The sequence below is a fragment of the Phoxinus phoxinus genome, assembly GCF_949152265.1.
Source record: "Phoxinus phoxinus genome assembly, chromosome: 15".
In the NCBI taxonomy this organism is placed as follows: domain Eukaryota; kingdom Metazoa; phylum Chordata; class Actinopteri; order Cypriniformes; family Leuciscidae; genus Phoxinus; species Phoxinus phoxinus.
The window spans coordinates 10,683,905-10,710,271 of record NC_136890.1 but is presented as its reverse complement, the minus strand read 5'-3'; the positions used below and the strand labels follow the sequence as shown (position 1 = coordinate 10,710,271).

The window sequence follows — 26,367 nt, the reverse complement described above, 5'->3', positions numbered from 1 at the left end:
AAAGGGGATTTTGTGAGTTGCAATAAATGACCACGTAAAATGATCTAGCACTGCACATACACCCAATATCTTTGTTAGCATAAACAAAACAAATCTTTTTTCAGAAATCCGTGAAAAGATTATAATAATAAAGATGACAGTAACTCTAAGTCAAGCCATAAAGGCAAGGCAACGGATTAATCTTACAAAAAAGTAACGCAATGACTCTCAAGATGCCAGAATGGATACAAAACCATCCTAAAGTGATGTCATGGGACTGTGAAGAAAGCTAAAGACATTGAGTTAACCTTTAACCCCCAGGCCGAGCAATCTATCAGTGAGATTTCCTTAGAGAGAGGGCCGACTGACCCTCCTGATGACCTCGGCTTACGCTCGGATACACTCTATTCACTCAAATCTGACAATCCTGATGCAAACGCTCACGACCCTACATGACCGTAATGGAGTTGTCAATCACTGCAAGAAACATCGGTCCAAAGCCAATGTCATCCCTGCGTTAAAGGAGTTCTCACTCAAACGGCTTATTTTAAAAATGCTTAAGATTTACTTTGATATTCGACACAGGATTCTAACATTTGAAAACGCTGAAGTGTTAATGGTTATATTTTATTCACCAGTGACAATGGCTGAGTGGGAGCTGCAAATATTTAAAAAATGTTCCTTCTAAAGGAAACGGCCACAGGTCAAAACAAGGGGCTGCGCGTTATTGTCTCTGTTAAAGTCATTGTGACCAGTGCACATTTGAGTTCAATCTCTCTGTGTCAAATGCCGAATTGTTCTCTTCTCAAAAAAAGAGCCTTTTGTGAGGAAACAAGAAGTCGAATCAGTCTCACACCAGTTCACCACAAGAATTTAACTCCAAACAATATTTTCAAAGTAAGCAAATGGTTCAACAACACTAGACTTTTCTGAGTGGGCCTTCCCGTGTGGCTCTGTCGTGTCCTGGGGAGTTGTTTATGGATCCAAGTCAAAAGTCTCAATGACATTCTGAACTCTATGGCTCGGGTCACTTCTATGCAAGTCTGTGGATTTGTTTTCGCCCATTTACGGCCAAATGAACATTTTCAGTCGGATTCCCCCTCTGGTGATCCTTGCGTGGCGGTCAAAAAATGTTTTTCAATTAAATTAAAGTACTATATTTTAGTTTTTATAATGTTTATATTTAATATTTTGTACTTTTATGGGATTTTATGGTACTAAATTATATATTTATGAAGTAGACCGTTGACCTTAAAATGAAATGTCCAACTTAAAATGGTCTCTTTTTAAAGAAGACACTTGGCAGATTATTTCTTAAGTGAGAAAAGTAAAAGTGAACAAAGTTGTAGAAGTTTAAGTTTATTGTTAGGAAAATGCACAAAAATACTATTTTCAATTTTTATTTGAAATATATATAGTTTTCAAAACATGTTTCAAAATATTACTGCAAGAAAATGAAAGCCATAAATCTAAACAAGTTGTGTTCCAAATTTGCAGTGTATATATCTTTAAAAAATGACCAGTGAGATTTTGTCAGGCGCAGTACCAAATGTTTCCACTAGATGAATTTCGTTTCCAATGTGGTCGTTTGAGTCGTACAAGTGTGTCCATTTTCAGGACCTTTTAACCTTTTCAAATCATGTCCATGATTTTTTTTCCTTTTAGTAAAAAAAAAAAAAAAAAAAAAAAAAAAAAAAAAAAATGTCATTCTATACGTCACTTAAATGAGCAAACAAAAGTAGTCTCATTTAATCTCTCTGAGTCTTGTTTTTATTTTAAAGTTCATTAATAAAAAGATCAGTAAACCATTTGTTTCGTCCAGTCTTCTCTACATAATAAAACATTTTTTTTTCTTTCTTGGCCCTTACTACAAACACATCTTCATCTAGACTAACTGTTCATGGCAGCCGGCTAAAAACAGAATTATAAAATAATTTTAGAAAACTCATCATCCGTTTCCCCCCTTATTTCAATTGAACGTGGGTGCAAAATATATTTTAAGGTTAATAGAGATAAAAATACATATATACATTAAGGAAAAACGTTGCCAGAACAGAGTAAATGCAACACATTTGAACATAGACTGATTCTCTATATAACATTAGTTATGTAACGTTGCATGTATTGAGTTCGCAGAAAACGTACATCATACTACAACTTTTTTTTGCGTCATGAATACTCAATTAGCATTAAGTGGCTGCAACGCCATCCACAAAACACAACTCATTTGGACTATGACCATTTATAAATCTTTTTCATAAATAAAAGGCTACGTCATCTTAAACCACAGCATTCATAAATTAAAGACAGAAATCCCCTTAACATTGAGCAAAAGTGGATTGGTCGAACATGTCCTTAATGAATGTAGAAGTCTAATTTGTGTTGTGTAGTACTATTAGTATAACTAAACATGTCACCTCGTTTCTGGCCTTTATTAAAATGTAATACGCTCCCCTCAAGTATTTTTCTTTTCTTTTCCCAGGATACTGCAATGACATACAGTAAAAATGGCCAGTATGATACAAATAAACATCTAAACTAAAAAATCTATTTGAATTCACAAATATTTGTTGGACGCAACGAATCCAAGACACAAATGTGAATTCAAAAAGCTCTCTCTAACAACACCATTATGTCAATAGCACCAGTTATGTGAATAAAAGACTTATTACTCCCATAAAGACATGGAATAATGAACTATAGTTCGTGGCCATTTCCAAGTTGATTCAAATGGAGCCGTTTTAACTTTTCATTTGCACGATAAATCAATAAAATATAAATAGCTGACCCTGATCTACCCGGACACACTATTCATTTCACATGAACTATTTAGGATTAATATTGTGGAGCGGTTTCATGAAATGGCAAGATACAAAAAAAATGCATGTATAGGGATTTATTTCATTTTTTAAAGGCATATCACGAATGGCCTGGTAAGGTAAAATTTATTAAAAGTGTTTCAAACCTCATTTCAGCTACCACGTCTAAAACCTGTACTTCAGCCCAGTCAATGTTTCTTCATGGCTACACTAACACCGGTTGTGGTTACGCTTAGGTTTCCCGAAACCTATTTTTCCACTTATGAAACGATAATGAAACACATGCACACGCACACACACACACAAACAGGTAAGAGACCTAAGCCTTATGTGAAGAATTTCTGAACAGTGAGACCACCTGACATGACGGCATTCATCTCATCTTGATGCTTTTGCTTGGCTAAACGGGTCATTAGTGTTAGTACAATACTCGTCCCTTCAGGAAAGTACTTCTTATTGTATCTTGTATTGATTTTACTGCAGTCGTGAAGATCAGAAGATGAACCTGCGCTATTCGTTCCTTTGCTCACAGAGGTCTTGCTGAAACTTGTAGAGGTTCTCTGAGTGCGCTTTACTCTGAATATGCACAAACTGGCTTTGATCACTGCTGTCGTAATGCGTGAAACTAGCGGAAAAATAAAGAACCGCCTCTTCAGCGCTCAGCATGTCGCTCCAAATTCTTCTCTGGACCCAAAGGGAAGAAAAAGGTACAAAAATTTTGGCATCCATGCTTTGGTCACAAAATACTGACGTATGATTTGCTGTTTATTACTGATCCCAGTCGCACCACCCTGACAGCTTCTGTCGATACGCACACACGCACACACACACACACACACACACACACAGAGATAAAGGTAGGTTTGTTGTAGTTCTGGCATCGAGAAACCTCACAATGTAGTCCCATATTCGAGGTTCCCGACAGGAATATAAATTAGCGGAACGCGAGCGGCAAGTGGGGCCGGAAAAGTTCCTTCAGCCCTTTAGAGAACATGTTCTACAGCACAGCTGCTGCAGAACCTTCCTCTGGCACAGATTGTTCTTTTTCACTAGCACACAGAAACTTCCCTCAGCCCACGATTCTTCATTTGCTTTCCAGAGAGCAGGAAGAGGAGCGAGGAGCAGAAACACAGCGCGCGATCGGGCAGCGGAGAGAGGAAGCGATGCGGATCGTAGCGAGGTGATAGATGACAGGCAAAAGTTGTTTTGTTGTTTGTTTGTTTGTTTTTATAGAATCCAGTTGATTGTTCGACGGACGGAGGATATCCCGGTGTGATTGGAATCCAGGATGAAAAGATTTGAAGGAAAGATCATCGGGAAGAAAAGGAGAACAAACATTTAGAAAGTGATCAAATAAATCATTTTTACAGTGTCACAGGTTGACGGAGTAACTTTATTTTCCTTTGCTAGAAAAAGCACACATTATGCTCCACTGTAAAAATGAAGCCCACGTTGAACTCAAGGTTCCCAAAATGCACTTGGGTCATCAAGAGGTAACACTTTACAATAAGTTCTCATTTGTTAACATCAGTTAATATCTTAACTAACACGAACTGACAATGAGCAAGACATTTGTTACAGTATTTATTACCATCTTTGTTCATGTTAGTTAATAACGATACAGCTGTTCATTGTTTGTTCATGTTAGTTCACAGTGCAGTAACTAATGTTAACAAAAACAAATTCTGATTTCCTTATTCATGTTCATTCTTAGTTCATGTTAAAGTCCCCCTGTGGTGAAAATCAAGTTTTTAATGTTGTGTTTTTAATATGCTTTAACCATGTCACCATGTGCAAATTCAGAAGTCAACACCATTGCTGAGTATTTTCTCCTTAAAACTGCAGTGAACCAAAGACTGTCGCAAAAACGTGGTTTGAAACCACTGGTGTTTCTGACGTCACAAACTACCATGTAACCAATCACGTCAACGTGTGATCGTCAACGAGTGGATCCCTGAGCTGGTGTGAGTGAGTGGAGGCGGGGCTAATTTGCATATCATAGAACCGCGTATACTAAATGAGGCAAGGGTGTAGAGTTACATTCAAGCTATTGTAAAGCATGAATAATTTTTTTTTTCCAAGGAAAGAGAGTTAAATATGTCATTTTGGTGATCAAAGAGGAGTTTTAAGGGATACAATTATTGACTACAGGGGGACTTTAAAGTAGTTAACTAATGAAACCGTATTGTAAATTGTTATTTGTTACCCATCAATATTTTTTTTTAATATAAATTAGCCTGAAATATTGGGCACATCTCATGAAACCAGACACATTTCACCTCAAAATCAGGAGAAAGGATGTTAAAAATTATATTTTGCATTAAATTAGCCTTATAACTATTTTAAATCTATAATTAAGTCATTTATATGAATACATTTTTATATTGTAAAGTATTTAAGCATCACATTTTTTGTACTGTGAATATAAATGTAAAAGCCCATTACAAAAATGAGAATCAATATATAGAGAATCATGGGAAATAAAAGTACTTTTCAAAAGTTTGGGGTCAGTAAGATTTTTTTGAAAGAAATTAATACTTCATGCATTCAGCAAGGAAACACTTTTACATTAAAAATTGATATTTTAAATATATGCTGTTCTTTTGAAATATTCTATTCATTAAAGAATCCTGAAATAAATAAATAATAATAATCACAATTACATATTGAAAATAGTTGTGATGCCTAACATTTTTATATTGATAATAATAGGAAATGTTTCTTGAGCACCAAATCAGCATATTAGAATGATTGCTGAAGAATCATGTCATGTGACACAGAAGACATTTTTTTAAATTAATTTGTAATAGTTAGTAATAATGTTGGTCAGCATAACTTCTGTACTCAGTATTTCAACATTCTGACGTTCTGTAAAACATCCACGCGCACGTTTATTTTGGGGTGAATTGTGACCTGGGGGCTGTTCCATAAAAGCCGCTTAGAAAAGCGGGGATTAAAGTCCAAAACCAGACTTGAATAAACCTAACAAATAAGTTGGGGCTAAAGCGGTTTCATAAAAGGTAATTCAAGTTCACGCAATCCCACTAATTTGATCCAGGTTTATCTAGTCTAGATAACTGTGTGTGTACGTGTTTCTTAAGCAGCCCTGGAGGTCGATCATAGATCAAATCGATCCACCATCAAACTGCATATATTTTGTGCTGTTTTATGCGTTTGAGACATGGTGTTTGCAAAACGTACATTTCACAGGAATATTCTCCATCTGAAAATCTTAGAAAGTCGTGCAAATAGTTCAATTTTGCTGTAAACTTCACATTGAACGAGCGCTGCTGCGCGCATGCGCGCCAAATAGGAGCGCAATAATTCTCACTATACATTTTGCTTGGAAAATTAATAGGCTATGTGATATTTTATAACACCAGAAATATCTTCTAATTATAATAATTTATCTTTAGGATGTTGGATCAGTTGCAGTGAACTTATATCTCATTAAACTCATATATTTTATACTTATGAAACAATTGCAGAAGTAGGCCTAATTCAGGGAAGAATTTTTTTTTAAGAAACCAAATATAATATAATAAAGATACAAAATATAGTTTTGGGTTTAGGACCTAAGCTACTTTAAAAAAGTAAGAAATAAGTAATAAGTAATTAATACTTATTCAATTAGAATGCTGAGAATTACAGCTTTTAAAGCAATCTTTTTTTTTTTTTTTGGAGAAAGCAAGAATGTTTGGTTAGATTTAGTTTATACAGTTTATTAGGGAGAGGATAACATGAAATTAAGAGCAAAAGTATACATTTTGAAAAGATATGTGCAACTCTAAAATCAAAGAATATTCCATAAAATAAAGGAATACATATTAGCCTATAACTAAATAACCTTCCCTCCCTTAATTCTAGTTATTTGTTATTTTATTTATTTACTTATTTAATATTTGATATTTAAATAATATTACTTTAATAACTTATTATGAATTATGTGTCATTATAAGAGTTTGATATAAATATGTGAATGTTTGATTTTTTTCCTTTTTTTTCATATGTAAAAGTGTCTAACTATGAACTTAATGGTTGTTGTTCTAATTGTTTTTATGTGTTGGTGGGTATTATCACAAAAGAAAAAAGTAGAAGGAAAAATAAGATTTATTGGGGGAAAATATTATGTCTTTAAATGAACTGTCCATTTGTATAATTGTGTCAATTGTATTTGAATTGAAAGACATAATAAAGTACATAAAATATATATATGCTAAAATATTGGTTGTTGGACATTAGATGTGCCTTATTTAGAATTTTAAACCTACAATTTAGTGTATTTTTAGGATAATAACTGTAAAGGGACTATTGTAATGGGGTAAATCAAGTGTAGGTTAATATAGCAATTACTAAGCTCAGATTCATCTTACCAGTTTAAATGTATACGTGCTTTTGTAATTATTTCTTTTAAATGTTGTGTTTCATATTTTTAAAACTATCTAATTAAATCACAAAACATTCAGCCAGTAAGAAAATAAAACCTGTAAGATATATATATATGTATATAAACCCCGACATATATAGCCTATGTTTTTAGGTCTATATTGTCTAATTTATCATTGTAGCCTTATTTAAGTTGATTTTCTTTACTGTATATTTATTTTTGGACTTATAGTGGTTAATAAAGTCAAATAATGGTATGAGAGATTGTCAGTAATTGTGTTCCTATTGGTCAGTGTTAGAGGATCTGTGTAACAACTGAGGCTTAGCCTGACAGTTAGCCTGCCCTGGACCAGGCTAGTTTCCCAGCATAAGTTGCCAGGGTAACTGAGTTTGAACTATTTTAAGTTTGCTTTATGAAACAGAATCAACCGACAATAAGTCTGACTAACCAAAATAAGTCTGGCTTATACTCTAATCTTGGTTTATGGAACAGCCCCCTGGACATGTTTTTCCAAAAAGGCAATATCAGAAAGACAAAATCAACAAACCATGATTAATCCCCATGCAAAAACTAAAATATTTGGTTGTACAAAAGATTCAGAGGAAAGAAAACACAAAATGAAGAGGCTAGCCGAAAGCTAACGCGGATGAATCTACGGTACTCACCATCTTTGCAGATGGTGCTGACGACACACACACCATTTTCCAGGTTATATCCGTTGACGCAAGTGCTGCAGTTCCTCTCCCCCGGGCCTACGCAGGCGTAGCATGTGGGATCACACCTGGAGGCACAATCACACCCGCCACGCGTCAAACGCATCATAACCGCAATGGAAAGACTTTCTCAGATGTCACATTCAGCAGTGAAGTACTGACTTTTGACAGGACTTTTGGACGTCTCCGTTGTCTGTTGTTTGTTCCGCCAAGTAATATCCCACGCTGCAGCCGGAGACGCAACGCCACTCCTCGAAGTAATAGCCCAGAGCGCACTCGTTACACGCTTCCACGCCAGTTCCTGGGAACATGGACGGAATAACATCAAGTTCCCCAAAAAGCAGACCGCAAATAATGTGGAATACACTTTGGAAATGTACACACTTAGAACATTCTTCCTGAAAGGGTTTCTTCTGAGAATGCTCAGAAGGCCATTGGCCGCAGTGTATTCGTTACACAAACACAAATAACTTTTGTGCTAATAGCTAATCTCAGAAAGAATGAATTCACTGATTTAGAGGCGTGGACCAAAATAAACTTGTGCAATTTACATAAGTTATACATTTCAGAAATGTACTTATACAAATCACACAGTTAGCTAAACATGTATTAATTTAATGCAGAAACAATGGTATTGAGGTAAATAGTACATGTTGTTAAATGTTTAGGATATGTAGAAAACTTTTTCAGAGTTAGCTTTCGTTTCTGCTCTGATCGCTGCGTGTTAGAAGTCAGGAATGACAAGAGAACTTTGTGCTTGGTACGTTTTTCCAAACCAAACTTGGGTCTTCAGCCGACAAAGTTTAAATCCTGTCTGGCTAGCATGCTTTTCTTAATATTTACGCATTAAGTTAGTAGGCGGAGAGTAGGCGTCTTTTGTGGCTGTTCAAACACCTTGAACCACATGAGCGTTTACACTATGAAAGCAATCCGGTTGAAAGGGTTTTTGACTAGCTCTGGAAGTGGTTGAAGCTCGCTTGTAATCCGATCGACCAAAATGCATCTTAATACCAAGTGTAAACGGCCTGAGAGTCAAAGGTTTCGATTTACAGTGTGTATTTACAAGCGTTGAGCATTTTAGCCAATCACAATCAAATCAACTTAGACTATCAGAGGTGCTAATCAGTAAGTGAAAATCCGCTGAAAAAAAACACGGTTTCATTTTGTTTGTGCGGCTTGGGATTCCTTTCATTTTAACCGACATAGTGTAAACGCAATGTACATACGATTTCCATCGTAAAATTAAGATAACTCCCGTTTTTAAAATAAAGCTTTCACGAGAGTGCAGAATTCAGTGAGCTTGCGCTTTAGAAAACGACAGCCTTCGTGATTATAAAGGGAGGCTCTTCTCTTGCTTTCTGTTTATTACTCATTCACAATCTGAATACAAGTTTAGTTTTTCACGCTGCTAAGTACACAGCAAAATTTCTGGATTGACAACCGTATTTAAATGTGAGATTAATCGGAAACTGCGATGATTGACAGTGATAACCAATGGATGAGACAAAACTGGACAACATTTTTTAAAGTATACTTAATTCTGCAGTTTTTGCTATAGTACCGAAATTGGTACAGAGAATTGCAAAATGTTACTGGTATTGGTACTGAGTAATGAAATTTTGGTACCGTGATAACCCTAACTGACATGTCACAATTATGAGTTGTCGTCATAATTTCGATTTAGCCAAAACTGGCATGAAAACTCAATTATGAAATTATTAGAACCCAAGTCAGAATTGTGAAATTAAAAAGTCAAAATTATGACTTTTTCAAATCACATGATTCCAATTTATATACATTATGAAAGATCTCTTAATCTTGACTTTTTTTAATCTCACCTTTTATCTCATTTATGCCTGTCAGTTTCAATTGATCTCATAATTTTGACTTTTTGTATTATAATTATGACTGTCATTTTTATAATTTGTCAAAGCATGATATTTTTTTCTTATGTGGCAGAAGCAGGCTTCCATAAAACAGTCTCGACTCTAAAGGTCCATCAAGACGATGTTTATTACTTAAAGATCATTTGAAACGTGATGAGCATCATAAGTGTACACACACATATATATACGCATGTATATATATATATATATACATATATATATATATATATATACCCACTGTTTTTCAAATCTGGTGCAGAATCAGAGCTAACAACAGTAATTGTGCTGGATGAACTATATTCAGAAGCTAAGCACTGGTTGTTCTGCAAAGCCTTAGTAATTAGCTGCCGTTTCTGAACACTGGAGTTAACAGCACAGATGTAATGTCTCAGAAGGCACAGTCTTGTTAAGTCTAGAACTTCAAAATTGCATCATACTGTGCATCACGATGAATATAGCCTCTCGTCATTTTTGGATTAAAAATTGCTAACCAATAGGGGCTTATATGCATTACAAAAAATATAATAGCCAATCAGTGTTCTCTCCCACGGTTAATGGAAAACAAAGGCTACTGTAAAGTAATATTTTATCAATTACATTTAAGTGAAAGGTTGTAATCGAATTCTATTGCAAACCTAAATGGAAAATAAAGTCCTTTAAATAAATGTACAATGTTTACCTGCACAGGTGGCACAAGTCATGTGGCACTTTTCACATGCCCGTCGGTGCCCATTATAATAGGTGCCAGGTTCACAGCTCAGCTGGCACTTATTCCCCTGTAGGCTGTAGACAGAAACAAAGAGAGAATTACTCAAACGGGGTTCAACACTGAGGCTGAGCCTCCATAGGGGGCGCCAGAGCATATCAGGGGAGAAGGATAGTCAATTTACAAGTAAAATCTAAAAATAAACTAAAAATATAAACAATAATAAAAAATATATAAATAATGGCATGTGAACTAAATATAATCAAGAAAATTAATATTATGTAATATTTCTAGACCAGGAAAACAAATTCTAAAATATTTTATTGGATAGAAATTGCTATTTGTGAGAAAAAAAAACCTATTTATTTAAAAATCACAAATGACTAGAGAAGTCATGCACATACATTTATGATAAAACAAAAAAACAAAAAATCACTTCCGTGTGGGTAACATTTGTAATAATTTATAATGTTTTTTAATTAATCACACTTAATGAACACACTCAATTGACAACCTAATTTTTAACATTTTAAATATAAATTATGTTGCTAAACCAACACCTTAATTTAAATGTGAGGAAATATCTCTCAAAATGGTCAGCATGCAGCATTGTAGAACAAAGGTTTTATTCTTTACATTTATTCTTAAAAAAAAAATCTATAAAATAAAAAAATATAATAATAATATATATATATATATATATATATATATATATATATATATATATATATATATATATAAATATATAAACGTGCTCACATTTTTTGGTACCCCTCCACAGAAAATGAAGAATGCTCAATTTTCTTTGACATAATTTGAAACTGACAAAAGTAATTGGCATCCACCATTGTTATTCCATATTTAATAGAAATTCAACTTTGCTTTTGCTTTTTTTATTTTATTCAACATAATATTGTAAATAATAAAACAAATGAAAATGGCATGGACAAAAATGGTGGGACCGCTAACCTAATATTTTGTTGCACAACCTTTAGAGGCAATCACTGCAATCAAACGTGTTTTCAGTAGCTCTCAATGAGACTTCTGCACCTGTTCACAGGTAGTTTGGCCCACTCTTCCTGAGCAAACTGCTCCAGTTGCCTTCTCCAGACTGCAAGTTTTAACTCTTTCCATAGATGTTCGAAAGGATTCAGATCAGGACTCATAGAAGGCCACTTCAGAATAGTCCAATGTTCTGTTCTTATCCATTGCTTTTAGCTGTGTGTTTTAGGTCATTATCCTGTTGGAGGACCCATGACCTGCGACGGAGACAGAAATACTGCCCAGTGTTTCTGACACTGGGCAGTACGTTTCGCTCCAGAATACCTTGATAGTCTTGAGATTTCATTGTGCCCTGCACAGATTCAAGGCACCCTGTGCCAGACGCAGCAAAACATAACCGAGCCTCCTCCATGTTTCACTGTATGGTGTACTTTTCTTTGAAAACATTTTTTCGTCTGTGAACATAGAGCTGATGTGACTTGCCAAAAAGCTCCAGTTTTGACTCATCTGTCCAAAGGACATTCTCCCAGAAGGATTGTGGCTCGTCAATATGCATTTTAGCAAATTCCAGTCTGGCTTTTTTATGTTTTTCTTTTTCCTGGGTCTTCTTCCATGGAGCCCACTTTCGCTCAAAAAGCGACGGATGGTGCGATCAGAAACTGACGTATCTTCACCTTGGAGTTCAGGTTGGATCACTTTGGCAGTTATCCTTGGTTCTTTTTCTACCATTCGCACTATCCTTTTCGATCTTGGGTCGATTTTCCTCTTGCGGCCGCGCCCAGGGAGGTTGGCTACAGTTCCATGGACCTTAAACTTCTTAATAATATTTGCAACTGTTGTCACAAGAACATCAAGCTGCTTGGAGATGGTCTTGTAGCCTTTACCTTTACCATGCTTGTCCATTATTTTCTTTCTGATCTCCTCAGACAACTCTCTCCTTTGCTTTTCTCTGGTCCATGTTCAGTGTGGTGCACACAATTATACCAAACAGCACAGTGACTACTTTTCTCCATTTAAATCTCACAAGATTAGAGACATGTGTGATACTAATTAAAGAAACAAATTAGTTTGAAATATCACTATAATCCAATAATTTTTTTATCTTTTCTAAGGAGTACCAACAAATGTAGAATAAGCAATAATTTATCTCTGTTCACAGCTTCTTTCCATTATTCATACCAAAGGCATGCAAGTATACATGATAAAATAGCTTTTATTTTCAGTACTTTTCAGGAGGAATGAAGCATTATTTCAATGAGCTGTAAGGGTACCAACTAATTTGATCACATCTCTGTGTGTGTGTGTGTGTGTGTGTGTGCTCTTGTTTATGTGATTTATGAGGACACAAATTTGTATAATGACATGTGTATTACACTGGTATTACAACTTCAACGTGGTTGAGGAGATTTCATGAATCCTCAATTCAAATAGCTTAAAAAACATAAAAAACAATGTTTTATTAAAAATGCAGAATGTTTCCTGTGATGGGTAGGTTTAGGGATAGGGGCAGTGTAAGGGGATATAATATACAGTTTGTACAGTATTAAAACCATCATTACGCCTATAGAATGTCCTCACAAGTATAGCAAAACGTGTGTGTGTGTGTGTGTGTGTGTGTGTGTGTGTGTGTGTGTGTGTGTGTGTGCGTGTGTGTGTGTGTGCGTGTGTGTGTGTGTGCGTGTGTGTGTGTGTGAGACTACAAAAAAACATTAATGACTAGCCATATGAATAATTACAAAGACTGTAATTGCAACCTTAAACTGAGGCCAGAAAAATGCATCTCATCTGCGCTCTAGCTCTGCAATCCTGTTTCAAACGTACTATAGTCTAAACAAGTCTGAATAGATCAACAACAACGGATTAAAGTCCAAATGAGTGGGTGAAAAACCTTTACGTATATTTACAGAACACTTCAAAACAATTCACAGAACAGCTGCTGCGTATTACGCCAGATTTTCTGCCATGGCCCATGACCCGTTTTTCTTTTCTCTCTCCATTTTCCACATCTCTCTCTCTCTCTGTCTCTCTCTTCATCTAACGCCAGAGTGGAGTAGGAAAAGCCCAAGTAAAAATCACTCACTAGAGACAGTATTTCAACATACATCTGAACTCAAGAGCTTGACAACGTGTAACAGGATGTTTCCAGTGATAATTTAGTGTCTAGCCAGCGTGGCCTTACCTTGACAGCTCTCAACGTAGAACTAGGAAAATATGGGAGTCCAAGATTCCGACTATATTTCAGTCCAAATCGTAGCCAAAAAAAATAAATCCCTAGGAGGAGGAATATTGTATTTGCAACAGGCTGAATGTGGGGAATTACCTGAGACTATTTTGGCATTCGGTGCAGATGTTCGCCGAGGTGCATTTCTTGCAGTTGTCGCTGCATTTCCGGCACATGGTGGAGTCTGCGGGAGAACAGTCACATTAGGTCTCAAGTTCAACATTTCATCTTCAGCCAATCAGCATGTACCGTATGTTTTCTGGAGTGAGATGGCGTGTGAATGGACTTGCCGAGGTCCAGGTAGAAGCCGTCGGGACAGGAGCTGATGCAGTTGTTGGCTCCCTCCACCAGGTACAGACCCGGGCGGCACGTGGAACACTGATCGCTGCGACTGCCGACGCAAGACTCGCACAGCGGAGAGCACTTCTTACAGCGCTTCTTATCGTCCCGGAAAAACCCAGACGGACACTCGGGAACGCACGTCCTGAGAGACGCACAAGGCGGAGGTGGAAAGAGAGAGGGAGAGAGACAGACACAGACAGGAAGAGCCACATGAGACCAGAAAAATCAACGTGAGGAAAGACTTTCACCAGGAAACAAAGGCAAAAGTCAGGGTCTGAGAAAGCCATCAGCTCCAGATGTGATGCGAGCACGGCTTGTGTAACTTGGGATGCCGGAGAAAATAATATCTATAAATGTAATCAGGACACGTGCACACACGTAGATGGACACAGACGCACAGCTGTTGGTGTTTTTATATTATATAGGTATATAGTTTTATATAGTTAATTTATACTAATTTATATAATTTTTACTAATAAAAGGAACATTTTCAGTAAAACAACCTTTCAGCAAACGTTAAAAACTCCCCCAATTCTTTAGTTACATATGCTTCACATTGTGGTCTTATATTTCATACCAAACTTTCTTCCGTTTTAAATAATAATAATAAAAAGCAGCATTGCTAACAGAGAAATCATTATGCCAAATGGGTCAATAACAAACAAGAGTGTACAAGAGAAAAGAGAAAATCTAGTTTAAAACACACAGGCCAAGTTTTTAGAAAAGTGCTTAAAAAAGAAAAGTTTGAGGTCGGTAAGATTCTTGTATGCTCACCAAGGCTGCATTTATTTGATGAGAAATACAGCAAAAACTGTAAAATTGTAATAATTTCAACGGTTTTCTATTTTAATATAGTTTAAAAAGTCATTTATTCCAGAATTTTCAGCATCTATTTCTATTACAGTCTTCAGCATTACTTGATTCAGATATCATTCTAATATGCTGATTTGCAGAATATATATTCTGGAACATTTAAAAAGTCGTAAATTTTGATCAATTTAATGAACCCTTGCTGAAAAAAAGAATTAATTTCTTTATTATACTGACCCTCAACTTTTGAATAGTAGTGGTTTCTTTTGTGGTTTTATTTTCACTCTAAATAGGTCTGAATACATCTTGATCATGTAAATAAATGTTAAGTAAGGAATAATTGACGACAGGCCGTTGAATTATTAGAAAAATAATGCACACCCGAGGTGGTAATGTGGTCACGACGCAAAGCGGAGCATTAAATAAAAGCATTATTTTTCTAATAATTCAACGGCCTGGAGTCAATTATTCCGCTTATACTACAGTTACCACACCTCGAAATATTGTTCAGATGATGTATTTCAAGACGTTTGTAAATGTTTTTGTCATTAAAACGCTCTTGTATGTAGGACTAATTCCTTGCGCATCTAAACCCATGCTCCGTTGCTAATTCCAAAACGTCATTTTAGAGTTAGTAACGGAGGTTTGAGCCACTGATAGCAGACTAATGCTGGACACACACTTAACGACTAGAAACTCTGACTGTGAATGCACTAGCAGATTTTAAACACCGCTGTGAACACAGACTGAACGCGCTGAAAACGCGTGCATGATCAGTCATAAGTATCAAATTACATTCATAACCGGCCTTACAGTAAGTGTGTCCCCAGCTTTATGCAGTTATTAAAGGGCACCTATTATGGAATTTTGAAATTTACCTTTCATGTAGTGTGTAACATAGATCTAAGTGAACAAAAACATCCTGCAAAGTTTGAAATATGAAAGTGCACCGTATATAAAGTTATTGTCTTTCAAAAGTAAGAGTCGACTCGGAGTCATTTTTATGAATCGTTAGAAGACCGAAGCTTTTTCTCTGACTAGATGACATCAACTTGTCAAGTTATTTGAATACGATACGCCCACTTATTGCGCTCCAAGGCCAGGGAAATCTTGAAAACGTCATGGCGACGAGACAGTGTTCTGAAGTGCGACTCAAAAGCCAACTTTTTTCATCTGCCCAAGGAGGAGCATTTGAAGACTAAGGCCACATTTACACATAGCCGGGTATTTAGAGAAACGAATATTTCTCCCCCTCCGTTTTCAATAATAACATCGTGCACACAACCCGCATAAATACGCCGTCGAGCGCCTTTATAACTATGCTAAACCTATGGGCGGCAGTGTAGGGAGAAGGATAAAGCCATGCAAGCCAATCAGAATCCTCAGAATCGACAAGAGAGAACCTAAAACCCCGTTTCTCCCAGTTGACACGACAACATATAACCGGCGTTTTCAGAAATCTCCACTTTGGCCGGAGTTTTTAGAAATGATCGTTTTCTGGGATAAAAACGGCGTTTTCGTTTAAATGACAGGCCAAAACGCAGAGAAATATCTGCGTTTTCCCATCGTGTAAACGGGGCCTAAGTGGCTACAATTCACTATACCACAGAAGTATAGTCCGAGCCTTGTGCTTTGTTCGCGCCATTTTGAAGACGATTGCTTTTTAAATGCAATCCAACTTGGATTCGCGAGCCGGCTGATATTGAAGGAAGGTTCATTTCTAAGTGTATTTGCATCAGCTTCCTCCTCCGTATCACAACCTGTAAGTGTTATTAATAATTGTTGCTTTTATGTTTTATGTAGCATATGCTTAATTATTATTTTGTTTGTTGTGTAAGCACCGTTTAGCTTCTAGGTCTTCAATGACAATTGTATTGAGATATGTGAAGTGTTTGTGGTTGTTTTCGGGGTTGTCTTAAAGAATAGAGTAATACCTCGTAGTAACGTAACTGCATTTTTTTTTTTTGTAAAAACGTTATGTTTATGCATCGGGCTAATGCAAACAAAGACTGATTGTGCTTTTACAATATGAACTCTGGGCTATGCTCGCTAACATAACATTAAATTCTTTATCTTATTTTTAGTTTTTTACTACAAACTACTAAGCAGTGGACTATAATCATTATTATAACACGATTTAATTGATAAAAGCATCATTGTACTCCGTGTTAAACAATAAGTATTATCTCTGTAAACACTGCTGGGTCATCTGACCAATCAACGCAGATTAGCGTCGCGCAAGGAGGGGTTTGGAAAAATGAGTCGTTGAACGAATCATTTGGGAGTTGGTGAGCAAATCAGGTAAAAATAAATGCATATTATACGAAAACAAAAGTGTTTTTTGACATTGCATGCACGTAAAACTGTTGTTGGGGACTCCCTAAACAACATTAGGAACATTTTAAATGTCATAATAGGTGCCCTTTAATGCAGTTATGAGAGAAAGAGGGAGAGAGAGAGAGAGAAGCATGTGCGTCAATATTATTTATTTATTCATTCAATTCGTTTTAATTAATTCGTTCATTCTTTTTTTCTATTAGTGACCATAGACTAGCCTAATAAATGAAACACAAAGCCCTTTTAACAAGTAGGCCTATCAATAATTATTTATTTGTTATATTATCTGCAATAATTACGAAAACCCGTGCAACAGGACTATCAATTTATTTAAATATTCAGTTTAATTTTCTATTGATTATATATAGGACTATACTTTATTTATTCAAATTAAACTGCATGTTTTCATTGATTGTGAAGTTAGACATTGAAAATTGCAGATCAAGCGCATGGGGCTGCATGGCTTTTCTTGTTATGAATTGTATCCTATTTTCCGTTATTACAGTGAACTATGTGCAGTGATATGGAACTGTAATGCGGTCAAGACCTGCCTGGAACTACTTTAGCCGTGCGGTTCCTGAAAATAATTGCACACCTCAGAACGTTCGTCAACCAATCAGATTCAAACATTCAACGGCCCTGTAGTATAAGTAAATATATTACATTTATCAAAATAACATTTTAAGTTAAAAAGTATTTTTACCATGTATTATTAATTCAACCAAAACGAATCTTGCCATGTCATAAAAAGACCACATTTGTTTGCACGTTGGTTATACCACAGGAGAAGCATTTTTATCACTTGTTTCTATATAATGTATCCGGGAAAAAACTATGGACGTCATGTCATTGACCCAAGAAACATTGTATGTGAAAATTAGTTTAAATGACAAAAACAAACAAACAGAAAAGCAACACACCAATCAAGTATAGTTTTTAAAGGTGTAATAATGTTATGAAAAGCAATATACCTGGTGTTGTTCTTGAACTTGAGGAAGTAGTGGAGGCAGGTGATGCACTGCTGAGGGCCTGGCCCTTCACAGCCGTTCTCGCCACACTCAGGGTGGCAGGAGCCTTTTGTAAGAAAACACAAACTGATGAGTTGAGCTCTGAGACCTTCCACAGATAGCCAGTGATGCACAATAGAATTGGAAAAAAGCACTTACCCACATACTCCTCACTGTACTCGTCATCAGGCTGTGTCTCCGCCACTGAGCGAGGCTTGTCACTGCGGAAGGAGTACGGATGCACGGAGGTACCATAAAGTACCAGAGACCACTCTTTCAGCTTGCCTGGAACAAATTACAGTCCGTGTGCAATGAAGTTAAGCTATCATCTATCATTAAATTAATATCTATCGTCTGTGTCTGTGCCTGTGAGAGAGAGAGATCCCTGTGATATATATATAATATACATTCATAGCTTTTTTTTTTAAGAACACTGGAGACTCGTAAACTATAGGCAATTTATAACAAATCTGCACTAAATCAGTTATAATAAAATTTGGCCATGGAAAGACTAACTGCAATATAACTTTCGTTAAACATTACATCTATGGGCAAATGCATTACAAACATGAATTAAAGGAGTAGTTCACTTTAAAATTACCATATAATTGACTCACCCTCAAGCCATCCTAGGTGTATTTGACATTCTTCTTTCAGACGAATACAATCAGAGTTGTATTAATAAATGTCCATCGCTTTGCTTCAGAAGGCCTTTATTAACCCACCGGAGCCGTTTGGAGTTTGTTTATGATGGATGCACTTTGAGCTTCAATATTGTTGGTTGCAATCCACTGCCATTATATCCAGCTTGGAAGAGCCAGGACATTTATTATATAACTCTCTGATTGTATTCGTCTGAAAGAAGAAAGTCATATACACGTAGGATGACTTGAGGGTGAGTATATTATATGGTAATTTTCATTACTTATCACAAACTTAATTAATTAACTTTTATGTCTCAGGTCTCACTACTGAAATATATATATATATACACACACACACACTATATTGGCAAAAGTTTTGGGACATCTGCATTTACACATGAACTTTAATGACATCCCATTCTTAATCCATAGGGTTTAATGTGGAGTTGGCCCACCCTTTGCAGCTACAACAGCTTCAACTCGTCTGGAAAGGCTTTCCTCAAGCTTTAGGAGTGTGTTTTTTACCATTCTTCTAGAAGCACATTTGTGAGGTCAGGCTCTGATGTTGGACGAGAAGGCCTGTCTCGCAATCTCCACTCTAATTCATCCCAAAGATGTTCTATCGGGTTGAGGTCGGGACTCTGTGCAGGCCAGTCAAGTTCCTCACACCAAACTCGCTCATCCATGTTTTTATGGACCTTGCTTTGTACACTGGTGAGCAGTCATTTTGGAACAGGAAGGGGCCATCCCCAAAATTGTCCAAAATGTATTGTATGCTGAAGCATTAAGAGTTACTTTCACTGGAAGTAAGGGGCCAAGCCCAACCCCTGAAAAACAACCCCACACCATAATCCCCCCTCCACCAAACTTTACACTTGGCACAATGCAGTCAGGCAAGTACTGTTCTCCTGGCAACCGCCAAACCCAGACTCATCCATCGGATTGCCAGACAGAGGAGTGTGATTCGTCACTCCAGAGAACACGTGTCCACTGCTCTAGAGTCCAGTGGCGGCGTGCTTTACACCAATGCATCCAACTCTTTGCATTGCACTTGGTGATAAGGCTTGGATGCAGCTGCTCGGCCACGGAAACCCATTATATGAAGCTCTCTACGCACTGTTCTTGAGCTAATCTAAAGGCCACACAAAGTTTGGAGGTCTGTAGCTATTTACTCTGCAGAAAGTTGGTGACTTCTGCACACTGTGCACCTCAGCATGCGCTGACCCCGCTCTGTGATTTTACGTGGCCTACCACTTCGTGGCTGAGTTGCTGTTGTTCCCAAACCCAATTGCTTCCACTTTGTTATAATACCACTAACAGTTGACCATGGAATATTTAGTAGTGAGGAATTTTCACGAATGGACTTATTGCGCAGGTGGCAACCGATCACGTTCCAACGCTTGAGCTCCTGAGAGCGACCCATTTTTTCACAAATGTTTGTAGAAGCAGTCTGCATGCCTTGGTGCTTGATTTTATACAACTGGAAGTGATTGGAACACCTGAATTCAATGATTAGAGGGGTGTCTCAATACTTTTGGCAATATAGTGTGTATATATGTATGTATGCATGGAAGCGTGTGTGTGTGTGTATATTATATAGTATATATATTATATAGTATATATATATATATATATATATATATATATATATATATATATATACACATATACATACACACACACACTATATATAATTTAGCATACGCTTTTATCCCAAACATTTTTTTTAAATAAATAAATAGAATAGTAAGGTTAGTATTAATGGGTTAGTATTAATGGTTAATCTAATGGATCCTTGATCCTTAGGCGTTTCTTGAAAATAGCTAAAGACTCAGCAGCTCGGGTTGAGTTAGGCAGGTCATTCCATCAGCTTGGAACAGTCAAGGTAAAGGTCCGTGAAAGAGATTTTGTGCCTCTTTGAGATGGCACCACAAGGCGCCGTTCACTTGCAGAACGCAAGCTTCTGGAGGGCACATAAGTCAACAACAATCATATATATATTAGGGCTGTCAATATCAATGCGTTAACGCATGATTAAAGCGTGATTAATTCAAAATCCTTAACGCGTTCAAATTATTTAAGGCAAATCAATTACTGAAGCACGCGAAATTGCGCAATTAACGTAATTCATGTCACAGTTACATTATCTTGGGAGTTGGGAGTTTAATCAATGGCACAAGCACCTGTAACACTGGTGGGCGGGAATTTGTATCCTAACCCTTTAACCCAATTCGCTTATCTGTTTGCAATCAATCACCGCTAAACTTCCCATCGCTGTATGTCCAGATTATATGCAAACTACGTTTCTCGGCTGAATAAAGCAAAGCAGCAAGTAAAGTTTTGATGGATGCGAATTATAATGAAGGTATAGACGATTGCAATGACTAGCGAGTCTGTTATATTGATGTGCAAACAAACCATATGTGCGCTTTCGACACAATGATTGCATTGTATTTATGCACCGACACATTTCAGTACAGTCACATTGTTTTCTTCACACACATTCAGGATAATGTTTTTATCTGTCATGTGCATGTTGCTGTGTTAAGTAATTCTGAATGGATCAGTGTACTGTAGGCGTAAAATGCAGTCAGGTCAAGGTGGTTGGTTTGGTTGTTTTTTTGGCATCTCCATGTGGTCCTGTTCAGTATCACAACTTGGCATGTCTAAAATGTAAACAATCTCTAAAAAGCTCTTTACTGTTGCACTGTATACATACTGTACACTGAATTCTGAAAAGTTTTGGTTTGTAATGTTTTTTTTCTGTGTGTGCTTTGGTGTGCATAAACTTATCAATTATATGGACAGGAGTCCATATAGATCTTATGTAGCCACGCCCCTTTTCAACGCAGTGCTCGTTGTCTGTTGTCTTCAGGTCTGTATTTTCACAGTGATCTTGCGTATTTATGAATGAACGGCTCATTTTAAAATCTTTCCGGTCTACTGACATTTATTAAGCCTGCTTTAAACGTTGCAATCCTCAACATGATAACTTTCGTTAACTTTACAATAAATAAATCCACTTCTAAAGATGGCTCGCGGATAGTGCGTAATCCTGATTTCAGTTCTCTTCCGCAGCTTATATTGCCAAATACACACAAAATGATGTCAAAATGCCCATCTTGGTGAGTGAGTGGAGTAAACAGAAAGCGCGCATGTAACAATATATTAGATTACTGCATCCCTAATAAACCTGCTTCCGTCTGTGTGCGTAATGTCAACAATAGACAAAGAGAAAATTGCTCACTGCTCTTGACAGAATAACTTTTGTAGCTTTAATAAGAATCAGTGTATATTTAATTCATACAGTGAAGACTAAGCAGTGTTTTATTTTTACATTTGATTATTTAATTTCTGCTGTTAAATAAACCTAACGTTAAAATGACACTTGTAAAACACTACAGTTGTAGGGATGCTTTCTTCTCACAAAAAGAATGTGAAACATTCATGTTGGTTATATAATTTTTAGTTTTTAAATATTAAATATAATTTACATTTATTTTACAAAAAGCATTATCGCATTATTTAACGTGTTAACGCATATCGCATTTTTCTTCAATATCATGATGCAACACTACAGTTTTGTGAGAATCACCCTTCAATCTGATAAAAAAAAACATGTTAAACAAGATAAATAAAGTATGTCTAAAGTATGCGATTAATCGCACAAAAAAGGTTTGATTAATCGCATTTTTTTTTTTATTATTTATTGTATCCTATATCTAATGTAAGACCAAATGGTGTTTTCAAAGGTGAAAGAATGGCTCAAGTAACAGATGGTGTGTTTTATATCGAAAAACTACCTGGTGCCTTCTGGCTCCTGAGTTGGGAAGGAGAGTCATAGATCTCTAGTACCCAGTCTCCAGCAGCTTTCTCGCCCCAGCAGTGAGTTGTCATGAATTCCCAGTTCTTAAAGCCCTCCATTGAATGATCAAACAGCCTGCAATAATAAATAGATGCTACATCACAGCACAAAATGCACTCTGCCATGACACTTTAAGCTTAACGTCGACTAGTCGCTGATCATGGCCTATAGCACTTTTACGGTCCGTTTCCAACAGTTAAAATTACAAATTAATACATACTCCGAGAACGCTTTACAAGATGAAGATATATTTGATTTATACCATCTGAATGCTCAAAGTTTATCAGGGAAATGCATGTATTAAACACGCAAGTTAATCGCCGCTCTAAACTAATGCACTGCTGACTAATGACAACCCGCAGCTCGAGGTTCAGGATTATATGTTTATTAATGACGTCATCAGCGACTGGTCGACTCAACTTTAATCACATAAATATCGACTTCGTTCAACCCCTAGAGGAAACTTGGATCCCTTCAACTGAAATTCACAAAGTGCAGTCATTCTTGATCAATGTACCCATGTACTCGATATTTGAGCATAGTCTACTGTACCTGTTGGCAAGCAGCTGTGACTTTGTCCCTGATGGTGAGGTAAGGTTGATTGACAGGTCTCCTCGCCGCGGATGAGTAATTGTGATGCGTACAACCACATGCTCCAGATAAATAACATGATGGTTTGCATTATCCGTGCAGCCTGTTGCCTTGTACACGGAACGAACGACATGCTCTGGACGGATGGTTCTACAGGTAGGAAATTGTTTTATTTGAGCATTTACTATTACTTGTATAACGTTATCAATGTGGCCTAATGCCTCATGTTAAAGAGCTGTTGAATGATGGATACCTGATTTGTTTGTCAGCATTTTCCACACAGATGTGCTGTGGGGGAACCTGTTTCCAGCGTTCTGCCTCTTTCACCATGGCCTCCGCATCCATTAGCCCAAAGCCATACAGGTGACTGACTGTAAGAATATGTACAACTTAACTGTTCAACAAAAAAATAACAATATGTACACAGATTTGGAGTTGTTATGAAAACTAAAACTACCATCAATCATGATGCAGATTGCTGTTTTAAAGGGGAAATTGTATTGTACAGCACAGTCTGGAAAACCTACAAGACTGAGCGTACTCAGAAGTGTCACTACCCATATATTGGTTAAAAGACATGCCAACTTAAAGAAATGAAAAGCCTGTTACCATTATAACCAGCTGCATTGGTTTTCCAATCAGGAGCGCTGAGATGGCCCGCACGAGACGTCTTCACTATAATGTGTTGCACATCTCGCCACGTAAGGAAAGGACTGCAACAGATAGTCAAAATTAGACATGATGGACAGTTACATCTACGCATTGGTTCAAAGCATTACTAAAGAATATCTCCAAACTACACTTGGTTTCCCCCGCTGGTCTCTGTTCACATTATTATATATTATTTGGGTCCGAGCCACGGTACGCTTGCGTCATCAAGCTGCAGCCGCGTACCAATGTTGCTAGGTAAATGGCTACTTGTGTCTATCTGCTTCAAAAGTACTGGAAATGTTCCAAAGAAAGCGGGCTGTCCGCTGAAATCAGTTTCTGCAGAGACGAGACTTACACACATACACATGAACAAGAGAATGTGGTTACACTTTATTTTGAGGGGTCATTGTTACTGTGTAATTATATATTTAAGTACTGAGTAATATTAAGCTACTACATGTACTTACTATAGGGTTAGGGTAGGATTAGGATTTGGTTGAAGAAGGTTAGTTGCATGTAATTATGCATAACTTACTGTTATTACTATGGTAAGTACATGTAACATATGTAACAAGGACACTGTAAAAAAAAGTGTTACCAAGAACGTTCATCAATAGCGGTTCACTTCCGCTATTTAGGGTGATTGCTTTCATATCAGAAGCGAACTGTACCCAAGTTCACATTAACCTTTTTTATGGCGGATTCGGGTACGGCTCAACGGTGCACACCCAAGTCGGAAAACATAGTTCACATCATTCAAAAGAAACAAACTCTGATGTCAAGCGAACCAGGGAGAACACCAAAAGTGATAGTGTGACAGCACCCTTAAATCTAAAAAACTCAAAACCTTCTATCATAATCCAAAGAATTGCACTGGCCACAATTTTCAGCTGTAGTTTGAAAGTTCACTGGCTGGCTGTCTGGTTGAAGCATTCGCTCCCATAATTCACCATACACAGTGAGATCTAACATCAAACCAAAGAGAGATGAATGCCATGTGTCCCTGAATATCCCCCCAAATTATTAAAACATTCTAACCCCATTGTGCTAGGAATATACAGTCACATGGCAGCCATATGTCGAGGTTTTCCTCAATTTCCTGTGTGAAATTAGACACAGTTGAAACTTACGCTACACGGCATTCGGAATCACACCATTTTAAAGTGGCCAGGATGCTCTTTTGAAATTGTGGATTGATGTTCTACGGAAACACACTCTATCATTGACAATACAAAGCTCTCTCACCAGTCCACCAGAACCGTTACGGAAATTAAGCAGCAAAAACTGGTGATATATAGCCATGTGTCATAGTACTGGCGTTACAGCCATGAACACTAATGATTAACCGTAATTAATTTGCAAAACGGCAAAACAATGAAACACCAAAATTCAAGCTTTCATTTAGCTGAAAACTGAAATAAAACCAAAAATAAAGTTTGAGTAAATAACTTTGAAAACTGGGTCATTTAACTTTTTATTGTAATGGCTGACATGTTTACCTTTTCTGCACAGAATAGACACTTGTTGCGTTTAAGTAATGTCAAAGAGTTGAAAACCACCACAAATCTCATAATTATGAGTGGGAAACTCTGGGTTTGTGGGTTCGGGGCAAGTCAATTAGAAAACATGGTGGACGAAATGGATGCAGCGTCTGTAGCTGACAGTAAATTTGTTGAAATGCATGAAATTCTTTGATTGCAACAAAGGCACCTTAAAGTAAAGTTCAGTGTAATTATACAATGAAGTGCGGAGTAATATTATTTAACATGTACTTACTATATATAGGGTTAGGGTTAGGAGTAGGGTTTGGTTTAAGTTTAGTCGCATCCAATTAAGTATAATTTGCTGTTATGACTGTACATGTAAGGTGTAACATACATGTAAGTATATATAATTGTAAATATATATTTTTTAGGCTACGTTGACACGTGGGCGGCATTTTTCATAAACCCGTTTTCAAAAATAACATTGTGCACACCTGTCAGTTTTCAGAAAAGTGTTCGTTACACAAATCCGTGTATATGCCGTCTAGAGCATGCCAAACCTGTAGGTGGCAGTGTAACGAGAAGCTCAAGCCAACGTTAGCCAATCAGAATCCCGAAAATAGTCACATACTGTGACGTCGGTCGGCTGCTTAAAACTCTGTTTGCACGTTTGCATCTAAACTGAGAAAAACAAAGTTTTCCAAAATCTCCACTCTGGCAGGAGTTTTTAGAAAGAATCGTTTTCAGAGGAGAATTCTCCGTTTGCGTGTAAACGAAGGACACAAACGAAGGGAAATGTCTCCGTTTTTCAAAATAACCATGTACGTGTAAACGGGGCCTTAAATTGACATCAGAATTAAAATTTCCCAACTCGTAAATATGAACTTCTCAGGACGACTTAAATGAACGAACATATTCAAAAC

General features: G+C 36.8%; 1 protein-coding gene across 2 annotated transcripts in view; it reads right to left on the bottom strand.

Annotated features, from left to right (window-relative positions):
• Window positions 1-1,324: 1,324 nt before the first annotated feature.
• pcsk5b (proprotein convertase subtilisin/kexin type 5b) overlaps window positions 1,325-26,367 on the bottom strand; it is a 48,450-nt gene continuing 23,407 nt past the window's right edge. The window contains exons 10-21 of one of the 2 annotated variants that reach the window (XM_079637042.1): window positions 23,919-24,022; window positions 23,563-23,680; window positions 23,271-23,459; window positions 22,657-22,793; window positions 18,369-18,494; window positions 18,174-18,276; window positions 14,004-14,197; window positions 13,813-13,897; window positions 10,464-10,567; window positions 8,061-8,199; window positions 7,851-7,966; window positions 1,325-3,889 (exon numbers count right to left, since the gene is read on the bottom strand). In XM_079637042.1, the coding sequence (XP_079493168.1) occupies window positions 3,774-3,889; window positions 7,851-7,966; window positions 8,061-8,199; window positions 10,464-10,567; window positions 13,813-13,897; window positions 14,004-14,197; window positions 18,174-18,276; window positions 18,369-18,494; window positions 22,657-22,793; window positions 23,271-23,459; window positions 23,563-23,680; window positions 23,919-24,022 (1,531 nt within the window). In that variant the 3' untranslated portion in view covers window positions 1,325-3,773. The remainder of the gene's footprint in view (window positions 3,890-7,850; window positions 7,967-8,060; window positions 8,200-10,463; window positions 10,568-13,812; window positions 13,898-14,003; window positions 14,198-18,173; window positions 18,277-18,368; window positions 18,495-22,656; window positions 22,794-23,270; window positions 23,460-23,562; window positions 23,681-23,918; window positions 24,023-26,367) is intronic. The other variant, XM_079637043.1, reaches the window with a different exon arrangement.